This window comes from Perca fluviatilis, chromosome 4 (genome assembly GCF_010015445.1).
Source record: "Perca fluviatilis chromosome 4, GENO_Pfluv_1.0, whole genome shotgun sequence".
Lineage (NCBI taxonomy): Eukaryota > Metazoa > Chordata > Actinopteri > Perciformes > Percidae > Perca > Perca fluviatilis.
In genome coordinates, this window is record NC_053115.1 from 18,308,981 (window position 1) to 18,331,600 (window position 22,620).

At 38.8% G+C, this 22,620-nt stretch overlaps 1 protein-coding gene across 1 annotated transcript; it reads right to left on the reverse strand.

Moving 5' to 3' along the window:
* Positions 1 to 611: 611 nt before the first annotated feature.
* LOC120557880 (myosin heavy chain, fast skeletal muscle-like) lies at positions 612 to 20,704 on the reverse strand. The gene is made up of 43 exons (XM_039798546.1): positions 20,593 to 20,704; positions 20,411 to 20,504; positions 18,544 to 18,631; positions 14,258 to 14,433; positions 13,750 to 13,960; positions 13,479 to 13,622; positions 13,233 to 13,389; positions 12,984 to 13,011; positions 12,776 to 12,881; positions 12,606 to 12,698; positions 12,268 to 12,331; positions 12,090 to 12,188; positions 11,894 to 11,997; positions 11,523 to 11,661; positions 10,757 to 10,875; positions 10,516 to 10,665; positions 10,255 to 10,425; positions 9,859 to 10,165; positions 9,154 to 9,227; positions 8,692 to 8,779; positions 8,356 to 8,473; positions 8,149 to 8,272; positions 7,906 to 8,042; positions 7,557 to 7,812; positions 7,215 to 7,457; positions 6,961 to 7,137; positions 6,723 to 6,868; positions 6,541 to 6,631; positions 5,574 to 5,963; positions 5,333 to 5,459; positions 5,099 to 5,217; positions 4,800 to 4,996; positions 4,524 to 4,707; positions 4,283 to 4,448; positions 3,897 to 4,021; positions 3,453 to 3,761; positions 3,147 to 3,350; positions 2,939 to 3,064; positions 2,156 to 2,326; positions 1,799 to 1,903; positions 1,160 to 1,255; positions 861 to 992; positions 612 to 729 (listed from the first exon to the last, which is right to left on the reverse strand). The coding sequence occupies exons 5-43, from the start codon at positions 13,951 to 13,953 to the stop codon at positions 709 to 711; spliced, it is 5,811 nt and encodes a 1,936-aa protein (XP_039654480.1). The 5' UTR covers positions 13,954 to 13,960; positions 14,258 to 14,433; positions 18,544 to 18,631; positions 20,411 to 20,504; positions 20,593 to 20,704; the 3' UTR covers positions 612 to 708.
* Between the last annotated feature and the right edge of the window lie 1,916 nt (positions 20,705 to 22,620).

Genomic DNA, 22,620 nt, shown 5'->3' on the forward strand with positions numbered 1-22,620 from the left:
CATTTTAAAAAACCCAGCTCCTCTGGCACCACCTACAGCCTGTAGTGCGATTTAAGATGTTAAGATGCACCAATCAGGGCAAGGGGTCAGTGTCTAACTGTGTGTCAATTGCTGCTCAGGCACACGCATTTCATAGCATCCTCCCCTCCCCCTTCCCCGCGCACGAGCTGCAGATAGGTTTCCTCCCCTTCCCTCCTCTTCACACGCGCTCTATCGTGCACAGCTCTCCCTTGTGGGGGGAGGGGCTTAGGAGACAGTTTTGGGCTTTAGCGGAAAGGGGGGAGGGACTGAGAAGTTGTCAATCTTCACATTTTTTGGCTAAGTCCTGGATCTTCACAATCCTAACTACAGCACCTTTAACGGTGTTTGGCTGCCCTCCATGGCACCAGTGCTCGGAGCAGCTGAATGACCCAAAACGCGTCGTTACGTACCATCCGGTGGATCTCAACAGACCTCAGCTGCTCCAACCCCTGTGAACTGGCACCACAGAGGGGAGCCACACACTGGGGAGCCACACACTGTCCACACTGCTACGACACAGAGCTGGATTTAAATCAGCAAAATATCTCTAAAAGAATGATGTGAAACCAACAGATTAGTGGCACAAAAAAGACATTCAAATGCTTGCAGATTTATTTCTTACACATTCGAAACATCAGACAAAAAGATCATATTGTATGACTTCTAGTACTGTGCCCAGACTGATGCTCATTCTTCGGCCTCCTTTCCCTTTAAACAAATACAAAAGAGACAGTGAGAAGTTAGTGGTTAAAAACTTCGTCAAGATATAAAGATACAGAAATTCCTTGTATAAATATCAGGGTGTACTACCGAATAAAAAGAAATAAAAATGAATATACCCTGACGATCTCACGGCTTTTGGCTCGCAGCTTGTTGACCTGAGACTCGGCGATGTCAGCTCTCTCCTGAGCCTCCTCCATCTCGTGCTGCACCTTCCTGTACCTGGACAGGTGAGTGTTGGCCTGCTCCTCCTGGAAAGTTAAAGTAGTGACGTCTTCAACAATCTTACCAGTTGTATGAGATGAAAAACAGAGTCATTATATCACGCTGCATCATGCTGTCAGTCCTCTGGTGTTAGAAAAGGTGTTACTGGTGTAACGCCTACTTGCGTTGCATGTGTCAAATATTTCACACTCACAGCTTCCTCAGACTGCCTCTTATAGGATTTCACTTTCAGCTGCAGCTTGTCCACCAGATCCTGAAGTCGGGCAATATTCTTCTTGTCCTCCTCTGTCTAAAGGCGGTAGACAGAAGTCTGTTTAAGGCCAACATTAAAGCCAATACCATCACCCCAACATTCTTTTAGGATTATCTTTAAAAACACTCAAGAGTACACTATTACATACAACTTAGTGAAGCAACTTTGGAAAGACTGGCAAGAGCAACCAAATAGGCTACAAACACTTAAGATATGAATTAATGCAGCAGAGAAATTTACATATTTTCCTTTTAACCACTTGTACAATGTCTGTAGGGGATCCTTCAGTGCTGTCAATCAAGCTGCCTGAGAACTAAGTGTACATGCAAGAGTTAAATATCACATGGTCATAATGTGAGCACATAACTGCATGTATTTATAGCTGCAATGGTAGAATGTTTATTTTTAGCTGTGGCTCACTCTATTTCACTTCAGTATGTCTGTCGGAGCTTCACACATATGATGGTGATTCATGCCCTCTAGAGGTCTGTCTTCAGCAGCACAAATTATAAAATTGCTTCAAAAGAATACTATGTGAAAATAAGCAGTTGCACCACTATGTTTTGGTGGTGTCTGTACCTGGTAAGTCAGTTCCTTTACTCTGCGTTCATGTTTGCGGATGCCTTTCACAGCTTCACCTCCAAGTCTCTGCTCTGCCTCGACCTCACACTCAAGCTCTCGGACCTGGACGATAAGAAGTGCAGATGTAATGGTGACAGAACAGAATATGTTTGAACAGATAACAAATCTTTCAGGAGCTTGGTAAGTTAAAAATGTTTGTTACAAGAAGAAAATAGTTCATTGCAGGGGGATGTAAAGAGCCTGAAATTTAAGCTGAAAGTCAGCAATGTAACTTCAAACATGGTTTCATTTCAAAACAAAATTGCAAGAACACAGATCCAAAACTAAAATAATTTTCCTATATAGTAAACTCACTCTAGCCTCCAGTTTCTGAAGCTGCTTCTTTCCGCCCTTCATGGCCAGATTCTCAGCTTCATCCAGGCGGTGCTGCAGGTCCTTCACTGTCACGTCCAGGTTCTTCTTCATCCTCTCCAAATGAGTGCTGGTGTCCTGCTCCTTCTTCAGCTCTTCTGCCATCATGGCCGCCTAAACATGTAGTGATCGTAAGAAGGCCAATGAGCTAAATGATCAAGGACGATAAGGCCTTATTTTTATAAATTAGGCCTTATCTTAGCCAAATGTAAAACAAAAGAGTAGATTAATACAGCGCAGTATTTAGCTGTATTTATAAAACAATAAAAATGTACTTTAAGTTATAAAGGAATTATAATGTCCATAAAGTGAATGTCAGATGTCATAATACATTCCCTGAGATCACATTTTGAGATAATTGATTGTTACAGTTTAACAGAAGCAACAACTTTAAAAGTGTGACCAAGCTGCATTGACTATTGCAAGAATGTATGTGTAGCTACAGTTTCCATCATCGTTTTAAATCTCCTAAATAATATTGTTGATGGCTGTCTGAGACTGTTTTTTTTTCCATTACACAGGTTCTATAGTCTACTTTATTCATAATTAGTCATGAATTTCATTTAGCTGGTCTTTATTTAAAAACAGCTGGGTACTACTGGATGTTCCAAAGTAACCACTGGAATGTCTCCACTTTAATCTCCAATCTTGGACCTGCTGTATACAATAAGCAGCTGGCTTTTAAATGAAATAATAAGTACAGTAAATTACTAAAACAGGGCTCACATCAGTGACGGCCTTCTTGGCCTTTTCTTCAGCATTTCTCGCTTCCTGGACAGCATCTTCCACTTCACCCTGGATCTGGGCAAGGTCAGTCTCCAACTTCCTTTTAGTGTTTATGAGATTTGTGTTCTAAAGAGACAAATATATGGTGAGGTTTTCATACATTTACTAAATGTTCTTGTATTTAACAGTACTCATAATATACAGATACCTGAGAGTGCAGCAGTCCCACACGCTCGCTGGCATCTACCAGCTCCTGTTCAGCCACTTTGCGGCTTCTGTCCGTCTGCTCCAGTGCCGATCTCAGCTCCTCGATCTCAGCCAGCATCAGGTTGTTCCTGCGCTCCACCATGGCCACCTGCTCCTTCATGTCTTCCTGGCCTCTAATGGCTTCATCAAGGTGCAGCTGGGCATCCTAAAGTCAAGATGATACAGAATCAATTCAGCAATTTACATATATTCAAGCCAGGTAGCTGTATTTTTGTACATGTTGATATATTGCATATTTATGCCTGACCTTAAGCTGTGCCTGCACGTTTCTCAGCTGTTTCTGGGCATCGGCTGACTGGCGGCTGGCGTGGCTCAGCTGAATCTCCATCTCATTCAGGTCTCCCTCCATCTTCTTCTTGATTCTCAGGGCATCATTCCTGCTCCTGACCTCAGCATCCAAAGTGCTCTGCATGGACTCAATCACTCTCTGGCTGTTCCTCTTGATCTGCTCAATCTCCTCGTCCTTCTCTGCAAGTTTTCTGTCAATTTCACTCTTGACTTGGGTGAGCTCGAGCTGGATACGGATGATCTTTGATTCTTCGTGCTCCAGTGTCGCCTACAAAATTAAATGTAAGTTGGAAAACGAAAAATAATTAGTAAGTATACAGAAGGTTGCAGTTTTTGGATCAAGATTCTTAACTTCAGAGTACCTTGTTTGGATGTTTCTATGCAAACAAGTCTTTTTAAATACCTCAGCCTCCTCTAGGGCAGTCTGGACTTCTGCTTTCTCGCTCTCTGCTGTCTTCTTCCCCTTTTCCAGCTCATGAATTGTCTTTCCTGATTCAGCAATATGTTCAGTCAAATCGGAGATTTCCTCTGTTGGGAAAAACAAAACAAAACACAAAATTCACATAATACATTAATAATTCTTATTATATACAAAGTTTACTGTTGTAATTATAGTATTGCATTAATTCTTTATGTCATTTTCTCTAGCCACTGAATACCAAAATTAAATTTTTGGAGCATCATGTTTACAAAAACAATTTAACTTAACAATAATTTTGAATATGTAAGCCTTTGTTTTTCTTCAATGTATTTAATGTCAACAATCACACGCAAGATTTGTTGTCTTACGCTGCAGGATCTTGTTCTCTCTCTTCAGGGTCTCCAGGTGGTCCAGGGCTTCTTCATAGGAGTTTTTCATTTTAAACATCTCAGTGCTTAATGACCGAGTCTCCTTCTGAGCTCCTTCAAGCTCTGCCTGGCTTTCCTCATACTTCTGTTTCCACTCTGCAAGAACCTGAACATGTAGGAAACAAATTAGTGTTTTCTGTCACCTCATGAGTTGAAACAGTTCATAACAAAAAAACTTAACCTTGTCAAAGTTCCTTTGCTTCTTGTCGAGGTTAGCAGCCAGAGCATTAGCTCTCTCCACATCGAACATCATGTCTTCCACTTCACCCTGCAGTCTCTGTTTTGTCTTTTCCAGAGAGGCACATTTTGCATTTACAGACTCTATGGATTCCTCTGCATCCTGAAGACGCTGGGCAAGCTTTTTCCTGTTAAGAATATTTGATTTACAAACTTTCAGTATTCGATTACTCATACTCACTAGTGGTGGGTAGACAAAGTTAAAATTGTAATGTCTTACTTAGCCTCCTCCAGCTCCTCAGTGCGCTGAATGGCATCAGTCTCGTATTTGGCTCTCCACTGAGCTACCTCGCTGTTGGCCTTAGACATTGCGCGCTGCAGCTCAGATTTGGCCTCCAGCTCCTCCTCAAACTGCTCTCTGAGCAGGTCGCAGTCATGACGAGCTGACTGAACAGCATGAGCCAGGGCGTTCTTGGCCTAACAATGACAAAATACATCATGTGGCAAATTAAATTTCTTCTTATTAAGAAATACATTAGACCATTTGTTACTAGATTAAACAAAAGCATACTGCAGTACCTTAACTTCCTCCTCAAGGTACTTTTTGAGCTCCTCAATTTGGTGAATATAAGCCTGTTTTCCCCTTGTAAGCTGTGAAACAAGAGACTCCTTTTCCTCCAACTGACGACCAAATTCCCCTGATTGGAAAATTATTCTTTGGTTAGTGATTCGTGCTAACTTACATTGTAATGTTCTCTAAAACATTACAGGTTCAGATTGTTTTATTATTCTCTTCCCATATGTTGTACTCACCATTTTCAGTCATCAGTCTTGATCTTTGAACATTAATTTCATTTAACTGACGCATATGCTCTTCATTCTTGGTCTTTAATTCACTTAATTGATCCTCAAGAGCACGGCACATTTTCTCCAGGTTACCCTACAGACACAAATCAACCCAATGTTAAGTCCACTGTAGTCATAACGCTACTGTAGATGATGAAACAGGAACTGTGATAATTATTATTCTTTAAATAAAAGCAAAAACGTTTACCTTGGATTTGGCGACAGACTCCATATTGCTGCTGAGGTCATCGATCTCCATCTTGTATTCGCTTTTCTCTTTCTCCAGCTTCTGTTTGACTCTCTGGAGGTTGTCAATCTGTTCTCCCAGCTCTGCCACACTGTCAGCCTGCTTCTTGCGCAGAGCTGCAGCGGTGGCCTCATGCTGCAGGGTGGACTCTTCCAGGTCACGGCGCAGCTTCTGAAACTCGGCCTCACGCTTCTTGTTCATTTCAGTCTGAACAGACGTTGCTCCGCCAGCTTCTTCGAGCCTCTCGCTGATCTCCTCAAGTTCCCTGGAGAGGTCAGACCTCTGCTTCTCCACCTTGGCCCGAGCAGCTCGATCAGCCTCGATCTCTTCCTCCAACTCCTCAATACGAGCCTGAGATGCAAAAAACAAAATACATAGATATGTGTAAATGGCCTGTATGCCAAGCCCATATTTCTGTAAGATTTGACTTGTTTTTTTGCATTCATGACAAAATTATATTATCAAAAAATAAGACAATGTAATTCATGATAATACAGAGAAAATCAACTGAACAACTCAACATTTCAAAACTGGTATAAAACAAATTTTATCTTAGAATTACACTATTTGTCAGAGCAAAAAGGCCTGTGAAACAGCAGATAAACAACAGGACACTTATAAGTCTGAAGTGAAGCCGACACCAATTTGATTATTATGACGTTTAAAAAAAATCATTTACTTTTCTTTTCACTAATTCTAAATGTTTGTTAATGGCTTTATTATAAACATGCAAGTGCAACAAAAATGTCCACTAGTTGTTTTAGTGAGTGTAAAATAACTGCGCTCCTGATTTGCATTCCCTCCATCCATCCATCTGTCACTTCCATAGGAAAGATGACTAAACATATACTTTTGATTGACAAACAATCAAATCACAAACATTTAACAAAATTTCTCCACGAAGCCCAAACACTTATTTACACATTACCTGGAGTTCCTTGATTTTCTTATGAAGGTGAACACCAAGTGACTGTTCATCTTCTATCTTGCCAAGAAGCTGACTCATCTCAAAGTCCCTCCTTTGTTAGCAAAAATAATGAAACATGTTAGATGCACACTGTTATTTTGGGAATTGTGGAGGATATAAATTAAGTTCTCATTTTTACATACTTCTTTATTTTTTCGTCAGACTGCTGCTTGTCATTCTCCAGATCCATGATGGATTCATGGGCCAGTTTCAGATCTCCTTCAAGCTTTCTTTTTGATCGCTCAAGATCCATACGAAGCTTCTTTTCTTGCTCCAAGGAACTTTCAATCTAGTGCATTTACATATAGTGTAATGAATACCAGTGGAAATATAGAAACAAATTTAGTGCACTTGTTTCAAACAAAAAAAACAGCCTCTTACATCGTCCACTTGCTGCTCCAGCTTGACTTTAGCCTTCGACAGAGTGTTGACTTTGTCTTCCTCTGCCTGCAGATCATCAAGGGTCTGCTGATGGGCCTCTTGGAGGGCTTTCTTCTCTTTGGTCAACTTAGCAATGGTCTCATCTTGAGATGCCATTTCCTCCACCAGGTTTTTAACCTGTATTCACAATATTGTAAAAATAAGTTTAGTGTTCTGCAAAGAGCAGACTTCAATGCCTAAGGGAAGATACCAACCTTGTTCTCAGTGGCATGTTTCTCCTTTTCCACTTTGGCCAGGGTGAGCTCCAAGTCATCGATGTCTTTCTTCAACTCAGAGCACTCGTCCTCCAGCTTCCTCTTCTTTGCAGTCAGCTCAGCATTCATTTCCTCCTCATCCTCCAGTCTCTCAGATGTCTCTTTGAGTTTGGCCTCAAGCTGGATTTTTGCTTTAATGAGCCCCTCACACCTTTCCTCCGCATCACTGATGTTTTCACCCTCCTAGATTTGCAATGACATACAATTAAAATGATATTGAGTTATTTGTAAAAAATAAATAAATAAATAAAGTAGCAAATTGTCTTGTTCTATTTAACGTACAGCCTGAATTTGTAGCATCAAGTCATTTTTCTCCTGCAGCAGAGAAACCATCTTCTCCTCCAGTTCTTTCTTCTTAGCCAGAGTCTTTGTCAGATCTTCTTTCATCTTTCCAAAGTCCTCTTTCATTTGGGCCATCTCTTTTTCAGTCTCTGCACTCTTCAGCAGAGGCTTAATCTTGAAGTACAGCTTCATCCATGGCCAAGTTTTGACATTCATGAATGAGCGGATGTTATACTGAATGGAGTAAATTGCTTCCCTGGTAATACAAAACAGATAAAAACAATCTTCTTTTTTTGCTGTTAAGTGCCACAGTATATTTGTATTGTAGCTTACAACATACTAAGCCCACCTTCTCTGCATCATTTTGGCAAATTCTCGTCTCATCAGGAAACCTCTGCAGACTGCCTGAGTCATTGTGACCAGTTCAACCAATTTCTCATCTCTCATCTCCTCAAGCGTACCCAGTAGTCCAGCCTTGAAGAATACCTGACAATAGATCAAATAACATTGATTTATCCACAAAAAAAAAATCAGTTTCAAGCTACACAGTGTTTTCATTATTTCATGATTGTAATTGAGTCTGTTTATTTACCTTGGTATGGCCAAATCTGTATTGGGATTTGTCCACACTTATGGATGCCAGCAGTTTCTCTGAGGCCTTCTTGTTGTCGATGAACTGTCCCTCAGGGATGACACTAGCATTCAATACTTTGTATCTGAAAGGATTTACTCAAATCAGATCATCAACGGAACAGAATCAACAAATGTGGAGTAAGAGGTCCAGAAATAGCTAGTGTACCTCTGCTTGAAGTCAGCGTAAAGGATTCTGCTGGGGAAACCTTTCCTGCAGATCCTGATACCTTCCAGTACACCGTTACACCTCAGCTGGTGGATGACCAAGAAGTTCTCCATGAGACCTTAAACAGTAACAAGTACACCCAATGTGAGAGCAGATGAAGCCCTTGCACAGATTAGTGGTACTGTAGCGATGTGTCATTAGCAGACTTTTGCAACAGCAATTATGAGACAGACAGAGGCTAACCATACAGTAGAGGAAGTTCTGGGTTCTTAAGACCCTCTGAATTGTTGTGAGGAATATGAGACTTCTGTCTGTCATGACTTTTTTGGGACATACCTGGTGTTTTTGATTCATTGGGAATCAAACAGCGCACAAAGTGTGGATGAGTGCTCCTTAAGTTGGTCATCAGCTTGCCCAGGTTTTCCTGTTGATGGACAAAACATTTATATTTTCTCAAAATTCTTGACACTGACATGATAAAACTATACTATAGTACATATTTCATAACTATTAGATACAAGCACAAAAATAATATTTAAGGTTGAAGTTTCAGGTAATATAGGTTGAAAGGGGGAGTAGCTTCCTGTATAGGGAGACCAGACTACCATGTTGAAGGTCTCCAAATCAATACACCACATTGTTCTGCAGCGATGTGCAAACCTGGCCTACTACAAGAAGAAATCTATGGTATTACCGAGTCAATGGTAAACTAAGCTACATATATGCTTCTTGTGTAAACCTTAGAGATAGGATCTCTTTTAAAAGTGACCAAAATGTATCTGTGAAAATTAACATTACCCTGAAAAGAGCCGACACTGTCTGGAAGGAGCCACCCTTCTTCTTGCCACCACCCTTCTTTCCACCTTTACCATCTGTAAAAAAACATAAACAGTTTTATTTTCATTTTGCATCCTCATTTGGTATATAAATGATTTCCAAGTATGATGGTACTGATGTTGCCGAATATTATTTTTATATTTTATCTCAAATTATTTGGGGGTGACTTTGTATAAACCCCATGAGCTTCCCTAATACCTTTCCTGTAAAAACTAAACTATGAAATGTACTGGTGATGTCTGGCTGAAATGACCATTGTTGGAGCCATTTCATTGGCAATCAGCGTGTGATGCTGGGGGTGGAAAAGTTTATTTAAATGTGGCCTAATTGCTTCAGCTGTGTTGCGCACAGCAAAGTCACAGTTTTTTTTTTACCGTGGTAACGTGTATGATAACGTGGTAAGATTAAAAGAAGAATTATTATTTTGTTCTATTATTTTGCTGTTTACTTAAAATAAACGGATTGCCATATCCAACTTTAAGTTTGAACTCTTGGACAAGTTATTCATTGGCAATTGTTTGTTCAAAAACAACGCATCTACACCGATGCGTTAATTACCGACCAAACAAAGGAACAAATGTACGCCAACAACCATGATACAGTACATTTCCTTCCATATTACATAGTGGTAGTGTAGTACCTTAAATACTGTATAAAGAACTCTACCTTCTGTTGGGGCATGTGATGCATAGAGGTGAGCCAACAGTTTGACTGCAGACTTCTGGTAGAGCTGAACCACTGAGTCGTTCAGGGGGTCTTTGTTCTTATCCAGCCAGCCAGTGATGTTATAATCAACAGTGCCGGCATAGTGCACCAGGGAGAAATGGGCCTCAGCTTTACCTTTAGCAGGTTTGGGTTTCTGGAAGGAAGCACTTTTACCAAGATGCTGGTCATACAGTTTGTTCTTGAAGGTGACGTCTGATGCCTTGGGGAACATGCACTCCTCTTCAAGGATGGAGAAGATGCCCATTGGCTGCCACGATGAAAAGATTTTTTAAGACAAAAGCTTTTTACATCATTGGATAGTTTTCTGTTTTTATGAATATACCGCATGTCGCTCACCTTCTCAATCAGCTCAATGCAGGCAGCCAGGTCCATACCAAAATCAATGAACTCCCATTCAATTCCCTCTTTCTTGTATTCTTCTTGCTCCAGGACAAACATGTGGTGGTTGAAAAACTGTTGCAGTTTTTCATTGGTGAAGTTGATGCACAGCTGCTCCAAGCTGTTGTACTGAAGATGGGAAAGAAGATACAGTGTCAAACTTTATTGTGCTGGTTCACTCTGTAAAACTTAACATGTGCCAGTGTTGTTTATACTTACATCAAAGATTTCAAACCCTGCAATGTCTAAGACACCAATAAAAAAGTTCCTGGGCTGCTTGGTATCCAGCATCTCATTGATTCTGACGACCATCCACAAGAACATTTTCTCATAGACAGACTTCGAGAGAGCCGAGACGGAATTATGCACCTAAAGATGGAAAGAGTTTAGGTTATATGAACCATTATTTATATTACTTAATACATATGTCTTCATAAACTAATATTTTTATGTAAATTACCTGTGGCACTGTTTGACCTTTTACCACCATTTCATTGCCGACCTTGACTCTTGGGTAACATAAAGCCTTGAGCATATCAGCAGAGTTCAGGCCCATGAGGTATGCGATTTTATCCGCCTCTGATAAAAAACAGAAACCATTGATTATCACTCAATGATGCTAATAAGTAAAAAAAAAAAAGGGGATTGGTGATGATGTGAAAATCTACAGTATTTAAAAAAAAATATCCATCCATTCATTCTGTGCTGCTTATTTGAATCTAGGTCCATGTGACAACAGGGTAAGTGTAGGGTAGCCCAGACATTGCTCTCCTCAGTCAAATCCTCCAGTCCCTCAGGGGGAATCTTAAGGCATTCCAGAGCCAGATGGGATCCCGCATTATCTAGGCCTGCCCCAGGGTCTCCTCTCAGTTGGATGTGCCCAGAATACATTCGTTAGGGACGCATCTCGGAGGCATCCTTATCAGATGCCCAAACCACCTCAACTGGCTCCTGTCAATGCAGAGGACCAGCAGGTCTACTCAGAGCTCCCTCCGTTTATCTGGACTCCCTACCTTGGCCTCAAGAGTAAGCTGAGACACCCTGCAACACCCTAGACACCCTCATTTCAATGCCATCAAGTGTGTAAACGTGATTGAATAAGAAAATACACAGTATAAAAGTGGAACTGTGACTAAATGTATGCAGGGGAAAAAATCATAACAGTATGTTAGTAATGATAAATTGGTTGCACAAGTATGATATCAAGAAATTTGACTGCCATTCACCCTCATTGCCATCGGGCTCAGCCTGCTCTTCACGCTGCTTCTGCTTGAACTTCATGTTTCCGTGGTGTATCACCGCTCCAGTCAGCTTGTAGATGCTTATCTTCTCTTCAGCGGTGAAGCCCAGGATGTCAATGGCAGTCTGCATGAATGAATCATCAAAAACACAGATTTGGTGAAACATGTTTATTTACAGTATTTTTGTATTTTGGTAACGGATCCTCATTACAGACAAAAGTTTACTGGTTCACTTTGTGTTGTCAGAAAACATCATAATGACATCTGAGCAACCCTTACAGTATGTGCAATATTTAATAACTTTAAAGTTACAGTGTAACTTTGAATGTCTTGGATTTTGCAGCGTGTGTACTCACATCAGTGGCTATGAACTCCTCAACGTCATTGATACTCTTTACAATGATTTCACCGTGACTGACCATGGGGAAGTCGTAAGGGTTGGTGGTGATGAGGAGAGCCTCTGAAAAATATTTATTGTATTTTATTATACAGGCTCAGGTGAAGCGTGCATTAGTTCTATAAAATGATATACAGCATGACTAAATCTCTCACCTATCAGCTCAGGTTTGTGGCCTGTCATGAGCTGATAGAAGATGTGGTAGCTCCTCTCAGCAGACAGCTGGAACGTCACCCGAGACTTCTCCAGCAGATCTATAAAACAAGCCGCTGAGCCGGTTAACAGTTTGTCCTTTCATCAAACCTTCTGGATGATAATAGGCTGGAAGCTTACATGTTTCAATATCAGCTGAAGCCAACTTTCCAGTTGATCCAAAATGGATTCTGATGAATTTACCCTACAGAAGAATGCAGTTATCAGTGTGGTCATATTTGTAACTCACTCTGCTAGTACACATGACTTATACTTGGTAGTAAATTTGTCAGATTTTAATTTAGTCTTTCCACCTGCACCACACAGAGAGTAAGAAAAAAAGCCTACCAAAAACATTATTCAGTACTATACAAACAAAAACAGCATGCTTCTGAATTTTGATATTGTGCTACATTCTAGTGTTAAGTGTCAAAAATACTGAAAACAAAAAAAACATAATTTTGTGAACCAAAACTTACAAAGCGGGATGAGTTGTCATTCCTCACAGTTTTGGCATTACCATAAGCCTCCAGCAGTGGGTTGGCTGCAATGATTTGATCTTCCAGTGACCCCTTAAAACAATGTTACAAGAGATGCGTTTAAATTTACACTTTCAAAGATATCATACATATTATATCACATTATTTACCTGCATTTTTCCAGTCTCCATTTTCTTTCCTCCAGCCACTGCGATTGTCGCAAAGTACTGAATGACACGTTTGGTGTTGACGGTCTTTCCTGCACCGGATTCTCCACTAGAATGCAGGAAATTAGGGACACACAAGTTGGTCAGACATGATACAGTACATAAAAATATCAGTCCAAATTTTTTCCAAATCTCTTTAGCATTGACTTACGTAATCAGGATTGACTGATTCTCACGATCTGTTGATAGAATGAAATTTGAACACACACATTGTGTTATTGCATTCATTTATCCTAAATAGTATTATTGAATTCAATTTTTTTACATTATGGCAGTCAGAGTGTCACATGCTTACTGGTGAAAACAAATTGTCTTATCAAAACAGTGTATATACATTTTTGTAAATATTACTCTCTTATGACTATTCAGTACAGATTGCAGCCTAAAAACAGACCGATACCTTGGAGCATGAACTGGTAGGCGTTATCAGAGATGGAGAAGATGTGGGGTGGAGCCTCAATCCTCTTTTTGCCTCTGTATCCTGAGACAACCACTGAGTCGTACACTGGGAGCCACTTGTAGGGGTTCACAGTGACGCAGAACAGTCCTGAGTAGGTCTGTTTGAGGAAAAGGACAAGTATATTAAATGTCAACATCAAATTTGCAATATATACTATATAGTGCAAGAAGTTTAAACTGGTCTTACGTAGATCATCCATGCTGCATAGCGCTCTTTGAGGTTATACAGCACAGAAGGCTCACTGAGGTGAGTCATCATGGCCATGTCCTCAATCTTATCGTACTTTGGAGGGTTCATGGGGAAGATGTCATCTTCTTTCACAGTGAAACTCTGTACCAAAACAGTGAAGAATTTGTTCTATAAATGTGCAGTACCATTATAAAATAAAGTGTGAGGATATGTAGCGATTACCTTAACTTGTGTCTATTGTATTACATGACAGTAGATCTCTACATACCTTCCCACCCTGAACTTCAACAGTGGCTTTGCCACCCTCCTTTTTCAATAGTTTCCCCTTCAAATACATCTCAGTGGGCTCTGTCACGTAATATGCTGATTTGGCATCAAAGGGAGTGTTTTGAGCCTCTATTCTCTCCCTTTCAGATTTCCGGAGGTATATAGCCGCCGGGCCAAAACACTCCATTTCCGCGTCCGTACTCATGGCACCTCTGGAAAAATAATGAAAGTATGAATAAAATAATACAATTTGGATTAATAGAAACATATTTTTTAGATTATATATATTATATAATAAAAAGTGCATGGCTTACTAATACATTTTTAATTTGCTTTAGTATCCTTTTTCCAGTCAACTCACAAGTCATTTACCTTTTTGTTGTCAAGTGATTCAGTTGTTTATGTGGATACAAAAACAAAGGAACATGCCAGTTTGCAAAAGAACTGCTCTTGAACTACTTATTAATTAAAAGCACTGATCACAGCAAAACGTGCGATGAAAGACTCACCTTCGTTGGCAGCCTGTCAGTTCCAAACTTCTGACGAGCCTGGGAGTGCTTCTTTTATACTGAAATATCTGGACCCCACGCAGGAGCAGCCCTCCTGTTTAGGTCACTGAGCTAGTCTTGAGAATGATGCCAGATGGCCTTTTCCAAACCATCATCACAACTCATGTCACCTTATCCTGGATGATACAAAAACAACATTAACATTAAATAAAAAAAAAAAATTTAAAAACAGATCAAAATAGCAGATTCCTGTCCAAAAATCAACCACCTGGCTATGACTATGCATTTTAACACCTCATTATGTTGTACTAAGTGGTTTAACTATGAGGAATAATGGGTATTTACTGTATTTTTAATTACTATAGGATTGTTGAATTAATAATTAATAACTGAAAATTAGGAATTGAGCTATTACTTAAAACCAGTGTGGGCCAGACAGTCTAATTACAGGATTACTTTCTCCATCTACATGCATTCAAGTTTGTTATACCATCAAACAAACCTTTGGGAGTGACATTGTTTCAAACATCTCTTGAGCATAGATTCAAGTGTTCAGTTGAGGCTAATTTAAGATCCCATTATGGTCCATTTGTGCTTTCTCTCCAAAGAAAGATGACACCTTGGACGCTGTGAAAGTATTCTCTTGTGGTGCGATTAAGTTAATAAAAGATGACATACAATATGTCTGGCCTTTCTTTACAGTCTTATTAGGACTTAAAGCAAATATAGACTTCAGCTCGCAAATGCCCATGCTCTTACCATTGCAATTGTTGACAAATTCATTGAACGCTTCTGTTAATTACATGTCAGATGTATTTCAGCATCCAGTTACTAAGCACCTCAGAAAAATTCCAGGCTGTGAGCTCCTTATTCTTGCTTCAGACTAGCAGTATTGTGACTAGGTCATAAAGTTCAATTTAGTTAGGTTCAGTATCGTGGTATGTAGAGGTCTATAAAAGTTTGTTGTTGTTTCTGTTCCTCTGTAGTTGGATGAGTTGTTTGAGTCCTGCAGAGGCCTCTGATACTAGAAATGCTTGAGCTGTAAGTATTTCGAAAAAATGTGCCACCCATATGAGCGATGCATAACTGAGTTGTTTATGGGCTTATAGTTAATATAGTTTAGAAAAATAAGCTATTTTTCTTTCTTAACTATACCATTTTTAATACATTTTACACCTGTTACCTTAACATTTAAAAAATATTAAATCTATTTTAGTTCATGGATTACGATCTAATCTAATACATTTATAACTCTTAGAATCTGCAAAATGTGTTTAATACATGTCTAATATCTTTTTTCTATCACATAACTAAGACTATAGAAATAAAAAATTATTGGCCAAATAGGTCAAAATTCCAAGGCACATCCATGATGGGAGTTCCCAGTATATTTTCTATCATCTATAAGGTCCTCTGCTGAAAAAAGATTGAGAATCTCTGTACCACAAAATATGCTCTATTTTCTGAATTGGTTTGTTTATAAACCTTCAGTTGCATCCCCTGTATTAATTTGTAAAAAGAAAAAAAAATAGAACCAATAATCAACTGCAAATATTTAACAACGTTTCCACATATAGACCACCTGTTGGTTTTGGGTAAACACTGTATAGTCTTCATGGGGGCCAAGACATTTTTGAATTCCAAAGCAGCTAATATTCCCATGAGTGTGATGAATAAGATATCTCTTTGCAGGTGTTACACAGCACACTGTGTGTGTGTGTGTGTGTGTGTGTGTGTGTGTGTGTGTGTGTGTGTGTGTGTGTGTGTGTGTGTGTGTGTGTGTGTGTGTGTGTGTGTGTGTGTGTGTGTGTGTGTGTGTTACCGTTTACTCTTGCGTGAGAGAGAAATTCATATTACTAAGTGCAGAAAGGGAGTGAAGAAAAGAGAGATTGAGAGTGATGCTTTTCTTTACTGTTTTCTCAAGTTGACACAAAAATGGAAACATTCTGAATTGCGTTTAGAATACTGAAAGCAGCAAGTTCAAGTAATTTAAAGACTTAAAATAAATGTATGCATTTAGATGTGTATTACTTCTAATATTGAAGAGGTTACCTGTAAAGTATAACTCTAATGTTTGTTTTTCTTAATTGATGCATGATGCTAATATGTTTATCCAAATATCTGTTTCATTTGAGACATTATGAAATTATATAAACATGTTTGTATACAACATAATGGCTTTTAGTTGATATGTGATGCAGAAATAGTGCATGCTGAAACTCCCTGATCTGGCCTGAGAGTAAAATGCCTTTCCATTAACTAAAATTCCAAAGTAGGGATATCACTTCAAACCAGGTGAAATTCCTCTGCTCCTGTTCAGGTTGTTTGGATAATTTTCAACATGTTTGTCTTCATATGCTGTAGAAATACTCAATACTTGCATAACTGAATAAAACCTGAGTACCTGGAACTGAAAGTCATGTAATAAAAAGGTCAGTGTAAACAACTTTTAACTCTTTTATGGTCAAAAGGTGGTTGCTGAGTAATGATATCACTCTAAATTAGTTTGTGAGTGTGTGCACATGCATGCACTAAACTAAGAGTAGGCTATTAAAAGCTTTGTTTTGATCACTACAACTGGGGTTAAACTATCAATGTACAGTATTTCATCAAGATTAGTAGCCTGAAAACCAGATGAATCTGCAAGCACATACAACCATTTATCTAGTATGGGGCGGGTTTGAGGCAATGATTGACAGGAATGTCACAGTTCTGTATGTCCGTTCAGCGCAGCGCACCAGGCTCACGATATTTAGATCAAACTATCAAAGTATGCAGTGCTGATCAAATATGAATTAGGACTCTGTTACTGTCTGTATTGCCTGTTTGTCGCCTCAAATGTTTTCAGAAACACATTTTAGTGTACTGTTTAGTTGTAATTTAAGAAAGTTTGTGACGCCAAAACGGATCAAGCACCACCCCAACTTGCATGTGTCACTCAGCGCTACATCCCACTTTCCGCTGCTCTGATTGGTTGTAGGTAGGGGTTTCACAGAATAGTCAACTATTTGAATATTTGACCATCAAAACTATTAATCGACGCCACACATTATTGTTGAATGTTCGTCTAACTGTGGTTTTAACATGGTGCAGTAATGAAGTAGTGGCAATGTATCAGATATGCATGTAATTATCAGATCAGATTATATGTGATCAGCATTTCGTCTTAAAATGTAAATACATTGTCTGTATTTGCATTTTAGCAGTCATCATTAAAGTTTTGTTTGTTTAGTTTGTTGACATGAGTATCAGAAATGCCAGGTAACCCCTGCACATTTCCAGCCGTTTTAGATGTCAACAAACAGATAGGTGAGTGCATGAGGGTGTAAGGGATTGACTCTTCATGAATTCATTTGGTAAGTTTGCATAGTGCAAAAGTCCTGCTAAAATAACTCTTTATTTGTGAGTGGTGCATTTTACACAAAACTACTGACAACCATTATTAAATATATATAAATGTTTGCCTAGCCCGTTGATGAATCAGCATCGCATAATTTTGGATTCCAAACGTGAATTGAGTTGAGTGACATGCCAAGTTATAGTGTACTTCTGTTCTAAGACAATTCTGATTTTTAAACACAAGACATCTACATAAGATATGCGCTTTAACACATTTTCTTGAATATACTTGTGTGTGGACTTTCAGTTACCAATTTAAGTATATATACATAGTACAGTATTTTTTTTTATTAATTTTAGTAAAATGGTAAGATTTTAATAATTAATTTCAAATGACTATTAAATGTTCCATATGCCCATAATAAAGTGGGCATATCAAATAAATTTAGTCGTCTCTGATTTGTTAGTCTAAAATATAATGTTCATGTTTATTCTTTCATTTTTTCATAACTACATGTGTACAGCAGTTGTGGATTAATCTGTGTTTTGCACATTGCTTCATCTTGCATTTAGAAATATATTCATTCATTATTCATATACTGACGTGTTTGTAATTCAGGTCATTTCTGTCCCCTACAGTTAAGTGGTTCTCTACATTGGGATACAGACAAATAATCAGTTCTTCACTTCACTGAGCCTTCCTATTAAACTGTATTCAAAGACAACACTTTTTATCACACAGCCTGCCAAATAACGTGTTAATTCCATGAGTGTGCACACCAATGCAAATAAAGGTCAATTGGATGATTTATTGAGAATTGTTGGTATAATTTTCCTTTATCATCAAGTATTTTCTACTTTGTCCTGGAAAAAATTGCAAGTATATGTTCTTTAAATAAATTACCGAAAGACTTAGATACAACAGTTTCAAGTAGTTAGTGTTATACCTTCAGCTATCTCTTTTCTTTGATGTTTCTGTCAGTTGGCATGGATCCATCTCACACAGGTCTTTCTTCCGCTTCCAGTGTACTGTAGCTAAGGAATAATATAGCATTCGTTAGTTTAAGTTTATTAGTTATTGTTACATAGCACAATATAGTGAGAACAACGGGCAGCCACTGGGGAATTTAACCTTACATACATGTTTTGGTGGAGGAAACCGGAGCAGCTGGAGGAAACCCACACGAACATGGGGAGAACATGTAAACTCCACACAGAAAGTCCCTGCCCTGAGCCTGGTTGGTTTAGTTTGTTTGTTTTCTATATTAGGTAATTGGTTTTCTTAATTGGAAAAAATGCAAATCTAGTAAAAAAAAAATGTACATGGCATTTAGCAAGGGACTCATGTAGGAGCAAAAAAGTTTATTATGCATTAAAGCAACACTAGAGAACTTTTCTCGCTTCGGTCCCTCTACAGGTTGGAAGCAGAATTGTCCATTACATTACATTGTCCAGTTCATTCGAACTACAGATCCGCTACCAGATCTGGCAAACTTGCATAATGTAATGTAATGGATGATTCCGCTTCCAACCTGTAGGGCGACGAAGCAGGAAAAGTTCTCTAGTGTTGCTTTAAAACTGTTAAATTATCTTCGAGTTAGTCATTATGAAATTATGGTGAAAAGGGAAACTCAACCTATTTACACAAGGCGTTTGGTTTAAGGAGTAAGACACAGCCTGTGAAAACAGTTGTACAATGTCTTCTGTGGTTCTGAAGGAGCTTTCAAAGTTTGAAAAAATAACCCTGATGACGTCATCAGGGTTATCCCAACTGGGGCTCGGGATTTTTAACAGAAAACCTGCGTCACAAACTGGTAAATGTAGGATCCACTATTTTTGGTGCTTGACCAATATAAGGGACTAAAATTCTGGATATCTTCATCTGCTGCTTTGATTTTGACCATTCTTCTATTAAAAGGATAGGTTCACAATTTTCAAGTATGTCTTAGAAATTGTTACATGCCTGTATGAACATTTAAACAGTAAACTCTGCCCGGGGAAACACAAAGAAGGAATTTCGTACTTAAAAGAATAACTTCAAAAGATACCTCCTTAATTTGTCTATCTCAGACTGTAGCCGCCCCATTTTCAGAAATGTAGGAATAGGAACGTAATTTAACACAGAACAAGAGCTGTAGATTTTGTTCCCCCATCACAAGGGATCTCTTAATGGCCGATATGAACAGGAGGAATGGTTACAGCAAGTAATAACTGTTTCAATGTACATATGGGCATGTGAGCACTGTTTTGAGACAGTATTGAAAAACTGTGAACCTTACATTTAATCTGTTTTATGTGAGTTTCCTAACTTTAAGGAAGTGCAATACTAAATTGCTGGAGTACCCCTTTAACAAAAATATACAGTAACTGCCAAGCTCACTATTGGCCCCTTGGGACAGATAGGCTACTGAAGTAATGCAGTAAGTGACACACAACCGTCTTGTAACAGAACTCTGCACCTGTCTAAACTGGTTTTATTTTAGTTGCACATTTCAAATCATACTCTCAAAAGGCAATACAAGAGCTGCCCAATATTAATGTAAATAATGACCTAAGGTACTTCCCTACATTTGAAATCACATAATACAATAGTGAAGAAATGAAAAATTACAACCAGAGACCAGAGTTTATACAGGAAAGCAATGAACTGAAATCTTGGCTTCCATATCTTTGAAAACATAAAATGTATACAAAATATTTCAACACAGCTGCGGTGAAAAGAACAGGCAAACAGTGACATAATGACATGGATGCCCTAAAACCTCTAAACATGAATCACAATTTGTGATATCTAAATCTGTAAATATGTCATACCATATTTTAAAAGGGTTATGATGAACTGTCCAGGGTGTTTCTTTGCCTTCTGTCCAATGCGTTGTGGGATAGATTCGAACATGCCTTTGTGACTCTGTATAGGAACAAAGTAAAGATGAAACATAAGTGAATTTATATTTCTAAATGCGTATTTACAATGTCGTATCAATAACTTAACTTACCTCTCAATGCACTCAGGAGTTGGTGACGTGCTATAATTTTAAGGGACCTGAGGTTAATGATAGAGAAGCTGGTAACAGGCAGCATATTTACACCTTTACAACTTGAGGCTCCCTCTGGTGTTTATATGATGCCAGTGACCCCCCCGCCCCCACCACAAACATTATTACACACACATCCTTGTGACAGCCATTAACACCACCAAGGAACTGACAGCACCCCCAGCAACCACTCTCAATGTGGTCATAAAGAAAAGTTGTTACTGCAACACTGCAAAGGTTTTGATTCAGCTATTAAGTTTCATTGTGACATTGAGTGGCCAATCACAGTGTATATTGAAGAATTGTATACATAATTTGCTCAGTGGCATGATGATGTCAAATGTCATCTACGTACATGAAGTCAGAAGCTTTCAAAATATCAAGTATGACTAATAGAGTGTTGGAGTCCACAGTCACCTTCCACTTCTCACCTTCTCATTCTCCCACCCTCATCCCAGGGGCTCTACTGCCAGATGGACAAGTAAGCAGGGTCAAAATCAATCACTGAGACCTAATTTTAACCAACAAACACTAAACCTTGTCAGAAACATGTTTTGGCATTCTTCAAAATGGCAGTCACTGGTTGTTGGAGAGCTAAATTGAGTACAGCTTAATGTGAACTTCAATGAAAGATTTCAAGACAATACTACAATGTACGTCCTGTCCTGAAGCATGAATGACACCAAAGCAGTTTTAAGACAGAAGTTCTTAAAAAGAAAAACACATTTTTGAGATGGGCGAGGACCTTGATGCTACAGCTGCACAGTTAGTGAGCTTGACACACACATCCTTGTTTATAAAAACCAAACACATGGGTGCTGAAAGTTTGAATCATTTTACTTTACCATTCTAAAACAATAACATCACAATGCAGAACCATAAATACAATTCAAAAATGTATTAAAAATGTTTGTACTTACAATGTTAAACATGGATGCTGCTGTTACTGTAAATATATATCCATGCGCTTTGTGGCCTGCTTTTAGACTGGAATGTTACTTAATACTCACCTTGGTTTGTTATCTTGGGCCCAGTTGTTGCTGCTTGACAAAGAAACTGACAGACGGAGATCAAAGACCATAAGAACACAATAAGCCTCTTGAGCATTTGGCTCAAGCATCAACACAAGCCTGGTGCTATATTTGAGTTTTGCCCTAATAAGACAGAAGGTTTCAGAGCAGGTATCATGTAACACATGTTCATTAAAGACAGAGGCTCATTATATCTTGTGGGTAACCACTTCAGAATTTCTTCTTCTTGATCACAGCCGTAAGTAGATACTCTTTGCAATGGAAACAGTGCTGTCTACCCACACTTTGGCGTGCCACGATCTTGGCAAATACATTTGGAGACGAGTACATTTGCCATCGATGACAACATCTTCTTTCTCAGCACATACTGCAGACTTTTAATAAACAAAACAACTTAAAATTGAACACCCTAAACATTCTGAACTTGAGGTGATTTGTAAAACATAAAGGAAATAGAGCTGGAATCCATCTCTCAGCTGCTCTACATTTAGGGACTGTCTCAGTCTCCCTTGTTTATCCCTTAAGAGCAAGAATGAGACCAGCTGTTGGCACTGTTGTGAGAAACAATCCCTAGGCAATCTTTTACTTTTCTTGATAGCTCATTGGCACTCATTTCCTTTTTTAATAATTTCTGACTTGTGAGGACTCTGAAACAGTATATCAGTGACTTTTTAAAGCTTCCCCAAAGCATGGGGGCACGGGGCTACTGTTGTGCCAGGGGGAATTAAAAAGATGTATTAGTCACACCTTTGGGCTGTCTTCACTGAACGGACCTTGTGCAAAAACTGAAGCAACTTCATATCTGTACCTTATTTGCATACACAATAGTATCCACAAACACAACCAACTTCAAATCTACATGCTACACTAGCATGTATTAAACTTACTTAAGTACAAAAAAGAAATATGTGTGTAAATACATCTCAAAATATTGCTCCTTTCTTCACAATATGACAAA

Excerpts from the sequence above, each read along its gene's own strand:
- LOC120557880 (XM_039798546.1), bottom strand. The coding sequence starts at position 13,953 with ATGAGTACGGACGCGGAAATGGAGTGTTTTGGCCCGGCGGCTATATAC. Across the intron at positions 12,882-12,983 it reads AATCAGTCAATCCTGATTAC|TGGAGAATCCGGTGCAGGAA; the intron begins GTAAGTCAATGC and ends CCTGCATTCTAG. Across the intron at positions 5,964-6,540 it reads AGAAAATCAAGGAACTCCAG|GCTCGTATTGAGGAGTTGGA; the intron begins GTAATGTGTAAA and ends TTTGCATCTCAG.